A 15010-nucleotide genomic window follows, 5' to 3' on the forward strand; every position below is an offset into this window, starting at 1 on the left:
TAAAGCTATACACTTGAACTGGAGAGATGATTCAGCAGCCATTGGTCATTTGCTGTATAATTATGAGGACAGGGATTCCAGGCCCAACACCCACATAATAAGCCAAAAATATTCTATACTTATCTGCAACCCCAGCTCCTAGGGAGGTGGAGACAAGAGAACTATTAGAGTTGGCTGGATTCTAGCCTAACAGAAAATATCTGAGTCTTGATACAGGGAAAGGTTCTACCTCAGAGGACCAAGTGGAAAATGATGGGAAATGATATTTTCCTTTAGTCTCCAAGTGCATAATAGGCAACTGTACCCCCATGCATAGGTATGCATGCATACATACACATATATGTATATAGACACACACACACACACACACACACACACACACACACAATAGGGTAGGGAATAAATTAATTTGAAAACCGAGGATGAAGACTGGAGAAGAAATAGCATGAAGGGAGGAGGACAGGGCTGGTTCCCACAAATGTGTGTCTATATACCCACCTTAGCTCTTGAACGTCTCCCATGTCTTGTTAAAATTCCCATCAATCCTTACCAAGTCTAGTAGCCTTCCTCTACATGGGCTACAATTTCACTTCTTAACATGAGTCTTAGCTTTCCGGTCCACCAGGCACCAGGGTGTCCTCACCTGTGTCCCCACACTCACACTTGACCTCCTCAGCTCTGTGCTCTCTGGTTCCGGCACATTTCACTTTCGCTCTTCAGTATCTACTCTCCTTGTCTCATTTATGCTCTCAGGCTTTCCCATCCCCTAAGATCTGTCATTTCCCTCTCAAGGAAATCATCAACTTTCATGGGGCACAGTCACAAATCCAAGCTTTTTTTTTTTTGAATACCTAGGAATCGTATTGAATCCTGTGCAGTGTTTGACCAAGTTCAAATTCCTGCCTTTCTTCAAAGGGGACAGATGGAATGATTTATTATTCCTTCATTAGGCATTCAATCAATTGATCCTGTGGCTGCAGCCGCCCTTGACAAGCTTCTTTTCAAAGTTTCAGAGGGCTTCAAAAGGCTTTGTCCTCTTTCCTACTAAACTCAGTTGCATGGTTACTGTGTGTATTTTTAGACAAATCTATTCCAGGCTGACCAATCAATAAACCTGAATTAATTTCTTCCAGCTAGAAGTTGCAAGATATGTTTCCATAGGTGGGCAGTCTGCCATCTACTTTAAAGATAAAGAAGCAAAGAAATACAAAGAGTAAGAAGTATTTTTGATGCTGACATCAATGTTAGTTTGTAAGGAACGTCACTCACCAATTGTTCTTCAAATTGCTGAGATGACATAGAAGCATTGAGATCGTCACTGCCATGAGTCTTCTGTAAACATAAAGAAAAGCCTGTTTTAGGACAGCAAATGAATATAGACTGTGACAAAACCTTCCCTCAACTCTTTGGAAATAACATATTTGCATGCCTACTTTCGGGTATGTGGGAAGCTTTGCCAGCTGTGTGACAAGAAGAGGCAAATTCAAGAGTATCTATCAAGCCATGGCCTCTGTTACCTAAGTCTTTAGTTAGAACATGGTTCAGGTCCTAGATTATGAACACATCCATGCATAGAGCAAACAACATGAGCTCTCCTGAAGATCAGGAGGGCACAGAGCCAAGTCCCTTCCCAGGTAGGACTGCCTGGCCGGCAACCACAAAGTAAACTGTGCTGCCATTCATCCTCCAGAGAACCCAGCTTGGCCACCAACAAGGACCTGTTCAATATGTGATTTGTAAACCAGTTTTCCAACTAGACACCATTGGTCCCACAACTATTCAATCACTAATATAGGTAGGAAGCGGAAATTCCTCATGAGTGACTTTACAGGGTAACACGTGGTTCCTAGTATGAATGTCATCCACACCCAAGAAGAGATGGGTTATAGAATATATGGGTAAGCAGGCCGCTTGTCTGTTTGTATGTAACCAGATGAGAGACTATCTAGAAGAGCTAGGGATTTTGCAGAGAGCAGAGGAAAAGGGTGACGCCTTCAGGAAAGCACAGACAGGAGAAGACAGGTTGTGCATGCACCTCTCCTGGAAATCTGAGTATGCTTCTGTTTACCTGGTACATCAGTCCAGATAACCACTTGTATGAACAAAGCATGGATAACTCCAAGGTTATAAACTTGGGGACAGGCAGGAGGCATACAGAGATTACTTGGACTATAAACCACTGGCTTGGAGGCCATGCTTGGAGGCACAGATGACATGAGTCTTTCTTTCCACTGGGGATATGGTAAGCATCCTTCTCCTCTTAGACAAAGACTTCCAAACATTGGGACAGTTTCAGAACAAGAGGGCTGTTTTTCTTCCCACTCAGTAGTGGGTGGATTACTTCAAACAAGCAAAAGTTCCCTGACCTACCACATCTGGAATTTAGTAACATCCAGGAGGCCATGATGTTCAGAGACGAGTCTGCATGCCAGTAGCTTTCATCTAAGAAGCACGGCTGCCCTGGAGCTCTTGGATTCTACTCATTTCAAACTTACCTCCGTCCTTGACAGCTCTAGGGCCCAATGTCCCCAGAGCATGAAACCCTCATGCTCAATTCATATCAACTTACCTAGGAAGGGGAGGGGGGATTTTCTGAACTTGACTTTTCTCTAAGGCCAATGCACTTCATTTACTACACCCAAACCCACATAGGTACTGCCACTATGCTAGCATTCAAAGGTGTCTTAAACCCCCTTGTGGGGCCCAGGCTGATGACAGACAGGAGTGCAACAGCAGGTCAGTCCAGTGCCAGGAAACCTCTCCTTCCGGGTCTTGGTTTTGCTTGACGGGATGTTTCTAAATGACATCCAGGAACGATAGGAAGGCCCATCAACATTTAGATTCTTACTCAACTTTCCTTATGTCAAAGGGATTCCATGTACGTCTTTTATGCTGCACGTTACCCCGTATGTTCGATTTCTGCCTGACTGACTTCTGTCAATGCTGATGTTTCAACACCTGGAACCAGTGGTAAACAGCACTCTCTGGAACTCTGAAACCTGGAGGCTTTCTGCTGCCATTTCATTTTATTAAATAAATCAATATTCCAGTTGACTAACCTGTTTGAAGGCAGTCCTGCAAAGCTACGAGGGCTGAGATGAGAATTTCAATTTGTTATTAGCCAAGGATCATAAACGCTTATGTATGCATGCATGTATGTATGTATGTATGTATTCATTCATTCATTCATTCATTCATTCATTTCCATTTAATGTGTGAATGTGTGTGTGGATGTTTGTGTGTGTGTGTGTGTGTGTGTGTGTGTGTGTGTGTGTGTCTTACCTATGTGTATACACATGTACCTGGTGCCTTTGGAGGCCAGAAAACTACATTCGAGTACTTGAAAATAGAGTTAGGGGAGGTTGGGGGCTAAACCTGGATTCTCTATAGGTGCAGCAAGCCCTTTCCGCTGCTAAGTCATCTCCCCAGATTCTATCTTCTATCTTGAAGGAAGGCTAAAACCACCTTCTGCCAACGCATGGTACTCGATGTATAATCTCAGTGTTAGCCTTGCTCTATTTAGTAGTAATGCTACTTAAATGATGAAATTAGTCTACACGGGTGCTATAATTTATATACTACTGAAAAATAAATGCCAAGCCTTTATTTAAACACACTGTAAGTTTCCCACTTATAGTAGCAGGGAAATTCCATGTGAGCAATGACATTAATTCAACATTATGGCCGGTTTTACTCACAGAAGTCACAGAACTTAAAGTTATGGTTCCCACAGCCACTGTAACTGTCACACACAGTATATACACGGGGAGGAAGGAAAATGATTACCATACGAAGAGGAAAGCATTCCATATGCACAAGAGGACAACTTATAGCAGCTGGGAGACACATAACTTAAGACTATTCCCGTGCACTCTTGCACAGAACCCAGAGAATTATCCACTGAGCAGAATCCACAATGTTCTTATCTCCTCTGTAAGGCTAACAACTAGATGAAGGACTTCTGACTCTGTGTCTCAGCAAAGGCAACACAGTGAAAATGATGTCATAAGGAAAGGCTGATATCCCAATGCCGATGGATGTTGGTACTTATGTTCTGAATAATAATAATAAAGCATACTAGGTTTGCTTTAATTTGCCACAAGTTAAAATACCACAGAGTAAGCTTACTATATTTCTATGGGTTCTGTGACTTTAAACAGGTATAGATTTGAACAACTGCTCTATGGTCAGGATACACAACAATCCAGCCACTCAGAAAACTCCTTCCTTCTACCCCACTATACTAAAGTTTTTGTCCTTTTCCTCACCCAAGACAATCACTGATCTATTTCTGTCATGTAATTTTGTCATTTATAGATTCACCTGTCAAAAAGAATCATGTAGTATGTCAACTTATGGAATCTTTCACTTTGCTCAATGCCTTTGAAACCATCCAAATTCCCATCCTTAATTACCAAGTAACATTCTACCTCATGAGCATACAGATTGATGAGCTATTGATTTTAAACAGACTGTTTTTAAGCACATACTCAGGAAAAGGAGGAATACTTTTGAACATCATAAAATCTAGTACATCTCACCAAAATATATTAAGACCTATTGTCGGCTATCTACTATACATGTGAGGGTGTTCATCTCTCATGCAAAGAAATATTGCCTTTAGGCAGGTGTTATTTCTTTGATTTGGCTTTAGTGACACATGAGTTTACACTAATATCTTCATACTGTTTTGGAGCACTACACTATAGAAAGCGAATCCATAATTTGTGTCCCCTTTAAGTGTGAATCCCTGACTTAAAGGAATAAAAATACATTAAAATCCAGAAGGGTTTGTTTAGATAGGTTTGAGATGGATACATACATACATACATACATACATACACACACACACACACACACACACACACACACACACACACACAGGGCCAGAGAAATGAGTCTGTTGGTAAAGTGCTTGCTGACCAAGTTTGATTGCCAGATCTCATGTAAGAGGCTGGACACTGTGGTATACATTTGTAATCTCAGTCCTGGGCAGTAGAGACGGATGAATTTCTGAGACTTCCTGGAAAGCAGCCTAGGCTATTTGGTGAGCTCCACACCATTGAGAGACCCTGTGTCAGCATTCATGGTGGTCATCTCCTGAAAACCAATACCTAACTGGGACCTCTGATGACTAAACACATGTAAAGACATGCAACTACATGTACATAATTGTCAATATACTCTAAAATGTGCGTGCCCACACATGTACACACACACACACACACACACACACACACAATCTTGTCACCAAGGATCTTGAAAGCAAAACATTGGCATGAGCAAATAAACTTTTCCATACACTGAATGTGCTCTTGTGTGAATGTCACCCTCCCTGTGGCTGTCACAGGAACTAGCTATGCAGTATCCTCAAGAACTAAAACAAAACGTGTCATGCCTAGATGACTGGTTTCAGTAGGTCAAGACATACACCCACATTCAGAAAAGCTGGCGATAGGGAATAAGACTGGCTGAGATCAATTATTTCGTTTTTAAAACTAATCCATGAAAGCCTATGAATATAGGCCTGAGTATTATGTGCCAGATGATTTAAATTCTGTAACCCACTTTAGGCTTTCAACACCATGAATATTTAAGAATAGAGGATCAAATGCAAACATCTACTAGACAAAGGAATTAATAACATAAGCAACAGGAATATGAGGGCCACAGAGGCCAGAGAGGTCATTAAGTAGTCACAGGAAACAATGAAAGAATAAGGAGAAGCCATCTAACAATCAACACATCGGCCTAATCTTTCCATATTCTACCTCTGCACAAGCTACCAGAAGGTCCGTGGCAACTCTGTCAAGGTCTGCCTTTAGTTTTCTTTCAACTCCAAGATTGTCTCTAAAACAAAGCTGCAGAATACCATCTAACTTAACACTGGACATATAAAGTGTGTGTGCACAGACAGGCCTGGGATGTTGTAAAATTATACTCAGCAAACTACAGCCCATTACAACATTCAGCCCTCACTCTCTTCTGTTTACCTTTAAAGAGAAATCATTTGAATTCCAGCTCTACCTATTCATTTCTGTGTTCTCCGTGCCACAACATCAGAAACAAGTTGTGACAGATACCTTTTCACCCGCAAAGTCAAACACAACTAACTTCTGGACATATACAATTCTTGATATAAGTGGTTGGCTAGGGCTCAGGCACTTGTTAAACCATGAATAATATTTGCAAATGACCTTCCATAAATTCTTGCAAGATTTTTTTTTGCAAGAGTGGTGTTAGCAAAACAATCCACTTGTTTATATCTGCTTATCACTTTATAATTCAAAAACACTATCATCTTCGACTAAGGAACGCCAAGGTTGTCACTACATTGCCAATTTATGGTAAAGAATTGAGAGCCAGGAGTCCAAACAGTCATTAACAAGTGGCAAGAGAATTAGGTCTTTAGGGAGACTTTAAGGCCTTACTCTTAGCAAGAGCACAACTGTGTCAAAAGCACCTATAATGGTCACCTTATATTGGGATATGAAAATACCCCATAATAAATAAGGATCCACCTCAGGGCAACTTAGACTCCTATTCCTCAATAAACAAGGATAAGTCAGAAAGACCTTGACTCACACCCACTCCTGCTATTTCTTTGTGTCTTTGATTTTTTGTTTGTTTGTTTGTTTACATTTCCAAACATGGAGACTTAAACAACTTGTATTCATTACCTTGTTTGGTTTTGATTTCAAGTATTTACATGGCCAGAAAACTTCCATTGCATCACCATGAAGCCCATTTTTATTTAACTAATAAATGCTAGTAAGAAATCAATTTTGAAAACCCACAAATTAAACTCTATTAACCTGGGTCAATTGCTATCAATGATTTTTTAATTAAATGTAGTTGAACACGATGCTATTGTGGGCAAAGAACAAGGCCCTCAGCAAAGGATGAATTAGACCCTTCCACTTGTAGCTGCACACAGTTTCCAAATCAACAATTTATGCGGAAGAATGGGGGAGAAACTCTTCTTTCCGAGTGATACCCTTTGGACTCTTAGAGAGTGGGAAAGATTCATCTTGTACAGAAGGGACCAGGGAAGACTCACGAACTGTGCAGAACCCACACTAGACCCTCTATGATCCTGACATGGTATTCATCATTAATAATATCCTCCACAATGTTTGATCAACACAGCACTCAAATATTTATACTTATTCAACAAAGACTACAGAAAGGCTAATGCAGGTGAGCGCCCATACTCTGAACATCTTTCTAATTTGAAATCGTTAGTAGATAAAAGCCAAGAAATCCACCCAGACTCAGACAAATGCATTGATGATGAAGATGAGCTTTAAGATCTGATCAACAGGTTTTCTTCCCATGCTGACCAAGATAAGTAAATCTACTTTATTTGCATTTTGTAAAATAGAAACATATTTCAAATTCACAAATATTAAATATCATAAAAGTTTCCAAAGAATGCCATATGTCAAAGTCAAAATAAAAATAGCTGAGACCTTTATTTAATGAGTAGCAATGTCCGAAAGGACATGGTCATAGCACCACCATTCCCAGAACCTATTCCGTAGGGAAGTTCAGACGCATTGCATGATTAACAGATTTTCATCTAAAAGCAAATCCAAAAGCCTCAGCTGAAGACTTAATTTTTATACAACTCTATGATTAATCTTAAATACATAAAAAAAGTTAGCCCCCTATTTCAACATTGGAACCTGCTTCAGCATCATTAATTAAGAGGAATTTAAACAGGTAAAAAATATCCAAGTGGGCTGATTAAATTGATCATTCAAGTCAGGATTAGGATTCGGGAATTTGGTGCCAGAATTTAAATTCTTCTTCCAAAACCAAATATTTTTGCATAATTACACTGACCAGTTAGCCTTCCTGAAACAACGAGGCTTTGAAAAAATAAACTCCAGCAATAAAAGTTTGATCACTGGTTTCTAACATCTGTTTTTCAGAGATTAAGGAAGTTCCCAAAACCTAGTATGGCATGCATACTGGTAGAAACACCACAGGCCTCTACCACAGGTGGAAAGTCTACCCTTTAGGTTCTGATTATCAAAGAGAAACATCTACACCATCTAAAACGTAGTTTTCATGCTTGTCTACAATGGTGTTCCCCAATCTTCTTCTTGCTACAATCCTTTAATACAGTTGCAGTCCTTTAATACATACAGCTCCTCATATGATGTGGTGACCCCCAACTGTAAAATTTTTTTAGGTACTTCATAACTGTAATTTTGCTACTGTCACAAACAATACTATAAAATCTGATATACAGATATTTGATGTGTGATGCCCATGAAAGGGTCTTAAACCCCTAAAGGGATTGAGAACCACTGGTCTACAAGATGTAGACAAAAAAAAATCACATTGTCCACATTGTCTATAAGTCTAAATAAGCTAGTAGTGGCAGAAGGATGGCCATATTGATTTCATTCATAGCTACTCCTCACCTCAGTGCAGAAAAAGGTGACCTACTAGAGGCAAGAGGAAGAGAAGGAAGAGGAAGAAAAGGAAGAGGAAGAAAAGGAAGAAGAGGGGAGGAGGAGAACCAAAGGTTAAAGTTGCATGCTCAGTGGCTTTGCCAGGAGATGGAACAAAGAAACCTCGTCCTCTAGAGCTGCTGAAGCCTTAAATGGTCCTCGAAGGTTCCTTTGTTCTAGCTTTTAAATACATAGAGGTCAGCCCTAAAACAAATGGGAACACCAGTGCAATCAATAGTACATTAATTTAAATTCTCGTAAATGACATACTCTCCATCCAGAATAACCACAAAATAACTCTTACTCAAATTTCCCAAGGGCAGGGAATGCACCTATAAATAAATAAATAAATAGATAGAGAGAAATAAATAAATAAATAAATAAATAAATAAATAAATAAGCAAGCAAGCAAGCAAGCAAGCAAGCTAGGAAGAGTCCAGGTCTTACTTCTGGTTCCTCGGGAGCTTTGTGCAGATCCAGGCCACTCTGGCTGAATGCCTGCCACTCTTCTGCAGGAGAGGCATAGATCTCTTCAGAGTCGGTGTCCACCCCAGGGACATGGCTTGCTTCCTCCTGGCTCCATTCCAGCTCTTCCTCAGATTGCTTCAGTGAGCTGCTGCTGCTCTTCGGGACAATGCCTGCAGTGGACAGGCTGTTTGGTACTGAGATGTAGGATGACTGGGGCCCCGAGTAAGGCCGACCTTCTGGGACCAAAGCCTCTGCTTCCAGGAGATCAGGCACCGAGAGGCTGAGGCGCCGGTCCAGGTGATGCTGCACTCTTAAATCCAAAGGTTTGCTGGGGCTCTTTTTAGCCTTCTTCTTGCTCAGGTTGATCAACAATGGTCTAGTCCGCTGTTTTAGTGATCCCCAGACAGATGGTTTATCCAGATCCATAACTGCATGAAGAATCAAGAGTTCCACTCCTCAAAAGAGTGTGCCTCTGCTGGAAAACAGTCAGTGACTTCTGCAAAACAGCATAAATAAGGAGAAGACATGAAACTTCTGGCTGTATATGGCCATGCCCAAAGGAAATTGATTCAGAATGTTTACTCTTCATCCCTTAATGAGAAGTGAAACATAAGGTCGTACTTTCACAAAGATTGGGAAAGGTAATTTTTAGGATATATAATATTTAAGAGTTTAAAATCAAGTAACAATAAAAAAGTAAAAAGATGGGATTATCAGGTTGAGCCTAAGCTTCGTAGAAAAAGACTACTTACTCCTCTCTAGGGATATCAAAACTAAGATATTTGCTAAGGCAGTTACTACATTTCTTCACCTTAACCAATGGGAGCCATTCTCATTCTCTCTCTCTCTCTCTCTCTCTCTCTCTCTCTCTCTCTCTCTCTCTCTCTCTCTGTCTCTCTCTCTCTCTCTCTCCCTCCCTCCCTCCCTCCTTCGCTCCCTCCCTCCCCCTCCCCCTCTCCTTCTCTAGCTCTTTCTTTTTTGCCTATTAAAAATAATAGTGCTTTAGCCATTTTTATTGGATATTTTATCGATTTACATTTCAAATGTTACCCCTTTCCCCCACTCTCCAGCCCCCCTCCATCTCCCCCTTCTTCTATGAAGATGTTCCTACTCCCATCCACCCACTCCCACCTCAGCACCCTGGCATTCCAGGGGGAATACACTGGGGGAACCAGCCTTCACAGAACCAAGGGCTTCTCCTCCTATTGATCTCAGACAATGCCATTCTCTGCTACATATGCAACTGGAGCTATGGTTCCCCCACGTGTTCTCTTTGGTTGGTGGTTTAGTCCCTGGGAACTCTGGGGGCGGGTGGGGAGGGTTCCGGTTGGTTGATAGATATTGTTGTTCTTCCTATGGGGTTGCAAACCCCTTCAGTTCCTTCAGTCCTTTTTCTAACTCCTCCATAGGGGTCCCCATGCTTAATCTGATGGTTAGCGACAAACATCCTCATCTGTATCAGTAAAGCTCTGGCAGAGCCTCTCAGGAGCCATCCATATCAAGCTCCTGTGAGGAAGCACTTCTAAATGAAGGATCTCTGAATATTGAGTATTTGCTGTAATCAGGAGCTGGGGTGCAGATGGAAAAGCATACAGGTATCTCACATGTGTGTGGGTGGGTGGGAATGACTACATAGACACATAGGTAGTCACATTGAAAATGCCATGGTGATTTGACATATAAGAGGTTGGATTAATCAGAGAGTCAATAAAAGTCAAATTTGGAGCAATGAACCCATTTCATGTGCCAAATGCTTCACAATATCCTTCTGATGTGATGGAGTGTGATGAAGGCACTGGGAACTAGGCTGCAGGAAGGTTGCCTCATTTGGCCAAGGAACAAAGCAGAGAGCTTGGGGGTGGGGTAGAGAAGCACTTCTCGAAAGCAACCGTTAGTGCATTTTCTTCTCCTACCCCTTCATCTCAAGACAAAGTAGTTAGTAGTGGAAAGAACACTCAAAGATCTCTGTAAATCACTGTTCACATGGCCATTAGCCTACTGAAGATTATAATATAGATCTCTAAAGCCCAAAGCCTACTGCCTATCACCACAGGTAAGAGATTCTCCCAGGATGCACTTGGTGTCTCTAGCACTACTAAGTCCTTGGGATCTAAAGACAGACTCTTTAGGTTCAAACTCTATTTTGCTACATGCTCCTTTGCTGTTGGTCCAGGGCCATGCCATCATATTATATCCTAGTTTTCTTAGTTCTCCAGTGGGGATGAGATTGCACAGAGAAAACAGATCATATCCAAAAGCTTCTAATAACTTAATGGAGGACATTTGCAATTTGACTGGGACTATAATGGAACCAGAGCATAAGTCACAGCCTCTAAAGATTCATCAGAGAAATAAGAACAACCCGGTCCAAGTGAAACATCTGAGAATAAGCTAACCAAAATCCAAAGTAATTACAACAGGCTACAGTTCTTAACATTGAAAACTGTGATTCTGATCAACAAGAACAAAAGAAACAGTCTCAAATATCGGGAAGTTCTGGTATGTTGCTAATAACACACACACACACACACACACACACACACACACACACACACACACACACATATCATATACCCAAAACTTAAAAGCTAATATTCACATATAAGAGAAAACATGCAGTGTTTGTCTTTCTGAGTCTGTGTTTCTTTATTCGGGCACAAAGGACTGATGGACAGATGAATGAAGAGAGACTCGACAGACTATACATGGCACCTGCACTTAAAGACATACAGTCACATCACAAGAAGCAGAAGTGGTTACAAAGTCCAACCCCTACCTGAGAAGCTATTTGCAATGTACGGATACTAGGATAGGGCAAAGCTTTTCTCAAATGAAGTGACACTAAGTATATCAACCACATTCCCTGGTAGGCCTCATGATCAGGAGTAGTCACCAACACAAAACAGATGTTGTGGATTTGTTTTGTTACTTTTTTATGTGTGAACTTTTTTTGTTTTTGGTTTGTTTTTTTTGTTTGTTTGTTTGTTTAAAGCAGTGGTTCTCAATCTGTGGGGCATGATCCCAAACAACTCGTTCACAGCAGTTACCTCAGACTATTGAAAAACATACATATTTACATTACATTTCACCACAGTAGCAAAATTACAGTTATGAAGTAGCAGTGAAAATAATCTTACGGTTGGGATCACCACAACATGAGGAACTGTGTTAAAGAGCCGAGGCATTAGGAAGGTTGAGAACCACTGGTTTAGAGAGAAAAAAAATGAAGTTGGGTGAGTATGGAGTGGGAAGGATATGGGAGGGACTGGAAGAGAGAAAAGAATCTGATGTAAAGATATATAGGATGTGACTATTTAAAAAAATAAAAATCATGAAAATGGAGATGGATGGCAGTAACTTCTCAGCAAAAGCTTGATAGAAAACTGGGGTATAATATGATGGCCTTGGATGTGGGAGCAACATAAGAGCCGGGAGACATCTGGACAAAGAAAATAGCACAAGAAAGAGATAATTGACCCTGAGATTTCACCTCACACCAATGAGAATGGCTAAGATAAAAGACGCAGGTGACAGCAGATGCTGGCGAGTATGTGGAGAGAGAGGAACACTCCTCCATTGCTGGTGGGATTGCAGACTGGTAAACCATTCTGGAAATCAGTCTGGAGGTTCCTCAGAAAATTGGACATTGAACTGCCTAAGGACTCAGCTATACCTCTCTTGGGCATATACCCAAACAATGCCCCAACATGTAACTAAGACCCATGCTCCACTATGTTCATAGTAGCCTTATATTTAATAGCCAGAAGCTGGAAAGAACCCAGATGCCCTTCAACAGAGGAATGGATACAGAAAATGTGGTACATCTACACAATGGAATACTACTCAGCTATCAAAAACAATGCCTTTATGAAATTCATAGGCAAATGGATGGAACTGGAAAATATCATCCCAATCACAGAAACCCAATCACAGAGGTAACCCAATCACAGAAAAACACGCATGGTATGCACTCACTGATAAGTGGATATTAGCCCAAATGCTCAAATAACCCTAGATGCACAGAACACATGAACCTCAAGAAGGATGACCAAAATGGGAATGCTTTACTCCTTTAAAAAGGGTACTAGAATACCCTTGGGAGGGAATAGGGAGGCAAAGTATAGAACAGAAGCAGAAGGAACACCCATTCAGAGCCTGCCCCACATGTGGCCCATACATATACAGCCACCAAACTAGAGAAGATGTTTGAAGCAAAGAAGTGCAGGCCGACAGGAACCGGATGTAGATCTCTCCTGAGAGACACAGCCAGAATACAGCAAATACTTAGGCAAATGCTCTCATTAAACCACTGACCTGAGAACGGATCCCTGTTGAAGGAATCAGAGAAAGGACTGAAAGAGCTTGAAGGGATTTGAAACCCCATATGAACAACAATGCCAACCAACCAGAGCTTCCACTACCCAAAGACTATACATGGACTGACCCTGGGCTCCAACCTCATAGGTAGCAATGAATAGCCTAGCAAGAGCACCAGTGGAAGGGGAAGCCCTTGCTCCTGCCAAGACTGAACCCCCAGTGAACATGATTGTTGGGGGGAGGGTGGTAATAGGGAGAGGATCGGGAGGGGAACACCTATAGAGAAGGGGAGGGGAAGGGGTTATGGGGATGTTGGCTGGAAACCGGGAAAGGGAATAACAATCAAATGTAAATAAGAAATACCCAAGTTAATAAAGATTAAAAAAAAGAAAGAAAGAGATAATTGATACACAAGAACATGACCATAGTGGGAGCAGTAGAAGACAAAACACTCAATGAATAAATTATAATGAAAAACTCTACAACATTTGAGAGGGTTGCAGGAGGCATTATAGATTTTATACAAGTAATAAAAGTGGGGCAGAGGTAGGCAAACAAAGATGATCTTCGTGTTCACACTCCCAGACACACAGGGTTCTCAAAGAAGCCCCTTGTACCATCTGAAATTGACTCATTGCAGAGGGCATTAAAACCAATTTCGTTTCAAAATGCTATAATAAAATCTAACAATGTGTATGATATTTAAACAATTAAATCCAATCCATATATCAGATGAACCTGATTCCCAAGAATCTGTCTTGCAACAGAACTTCCTGGCAATCTCTATTTAGAATCTAAGTCCTTAAAGAGATTTGCATGCCCCTGGTGGGGAAGTCTATTTGTTTTGAGAAGAAACTATGAGAAGAATTGAGCGCTTATGTAAAGAACTGGTTTGGAATCTTCGTGTCTATTAAATTTAAAAAAGATGTACTAAGGCGGTGGTGGGGTTTAAAAACACACCTCTGATGCCCGTTGTGTGCCAGAAAGCATTAATGTTATCCATGCACTGCCCTGCCTGTGCCTGCAAATTCATCCTCTCTATTTCCTTTGGGTAGGGAGGCTCAGGAAAGATTGATGAAAGAAGACATTAGCGACCATTAGAATACTTTCAGGAGAAACATATTTCCTCTGATAACCATGCATCTAGTCTCCATCATGACAGCACTGTCTTCAAGATTCTCCTAAACAGAATCCCACAGCATGTAAGTTTCTTGGTTGACTCCTTTCAAGCTGCACTCTGAGAATGACCCAAGTTGTTGCCCATAGCATCAGTGGAGTAGACTATTTCTTGGTTAATAAGAGCTGTCCACTTGCATGTATGCACACCATACATTGATTAATTTCCCTTGAGAAGCAGGTGGGGCTTTTCTAGTCTTAAGTTATTTTAACTAAAATTGTTATAAATTTATGCAGGGGGAATTTTCCACTCTCTAAAGTAAATGGTCAACAATGTTTTCACTGGGTCATGAGGCAAGTCAATGTTTTCCTCATTTGGAATGTTTCCTGGATGCTTGTATGAATTATTTGTTTTTAATTTATTTTCTACTAACAAGTTGAGGACTTCACTTGTTTTACACCCTCTGTAGCACTGACATTGTATTTTTATTTAGTTCTTTGCAATTATTAAAATGTCTTTAAATGTTCATTTTTCTAATGGTGTGTGATATTGAAAAATGGTTTGAGACATTAATCTGCTAACTTTTATGTAGTTGGAATTATCAGTTCAAGACATTTATCGATTTGTTTTACAATAAGGCTTT

General features: G+C 40.8%; 1 protein-coding gene across 2 annotated transcripts in view; it reads right to left on the minus strand.

The window, feature by feature from the left end:
* The window catches only part of Mctp2 (multiple C2 and transmembrane domain containing 2), a 232795-nt gene that overhangs the window by 167920 nt on the left and 49865 nt on the right, over window positions 1-15010 (minus strand). For both annotated transcript variants that reach the window (XM_087557430.1, NM_001191625.2), the window contains 2 exon segments: window positions 8913-9429; window positions 1270-1332 (listed from right to left, as the gene is read on the minus strand). Coding sequence is in view for 1 of the 2 variants with exons in the window: in NM_001191625.2 (NP_001178554.1) it covers window positions 1270-1332; window positions 8913-9359 (510 nt within the window). In the remaining variant the exon portion in view is untranslated.

This window comes from Rattus norvegicus, chromosome 1 (genome assembly GCF_021556685.1).
Source record: "Rattus norvegicus strain SHRSP/BbbUtx chromosome 1, alternate assembly SHRSP_T2T, whole genome shotgun sequence".
Lineage (NCBI taxonomy): Eukaryota > Metazoa > Chordata > Mammalia > Rodentia > Muridae > Rattus > Rattus norvegicus.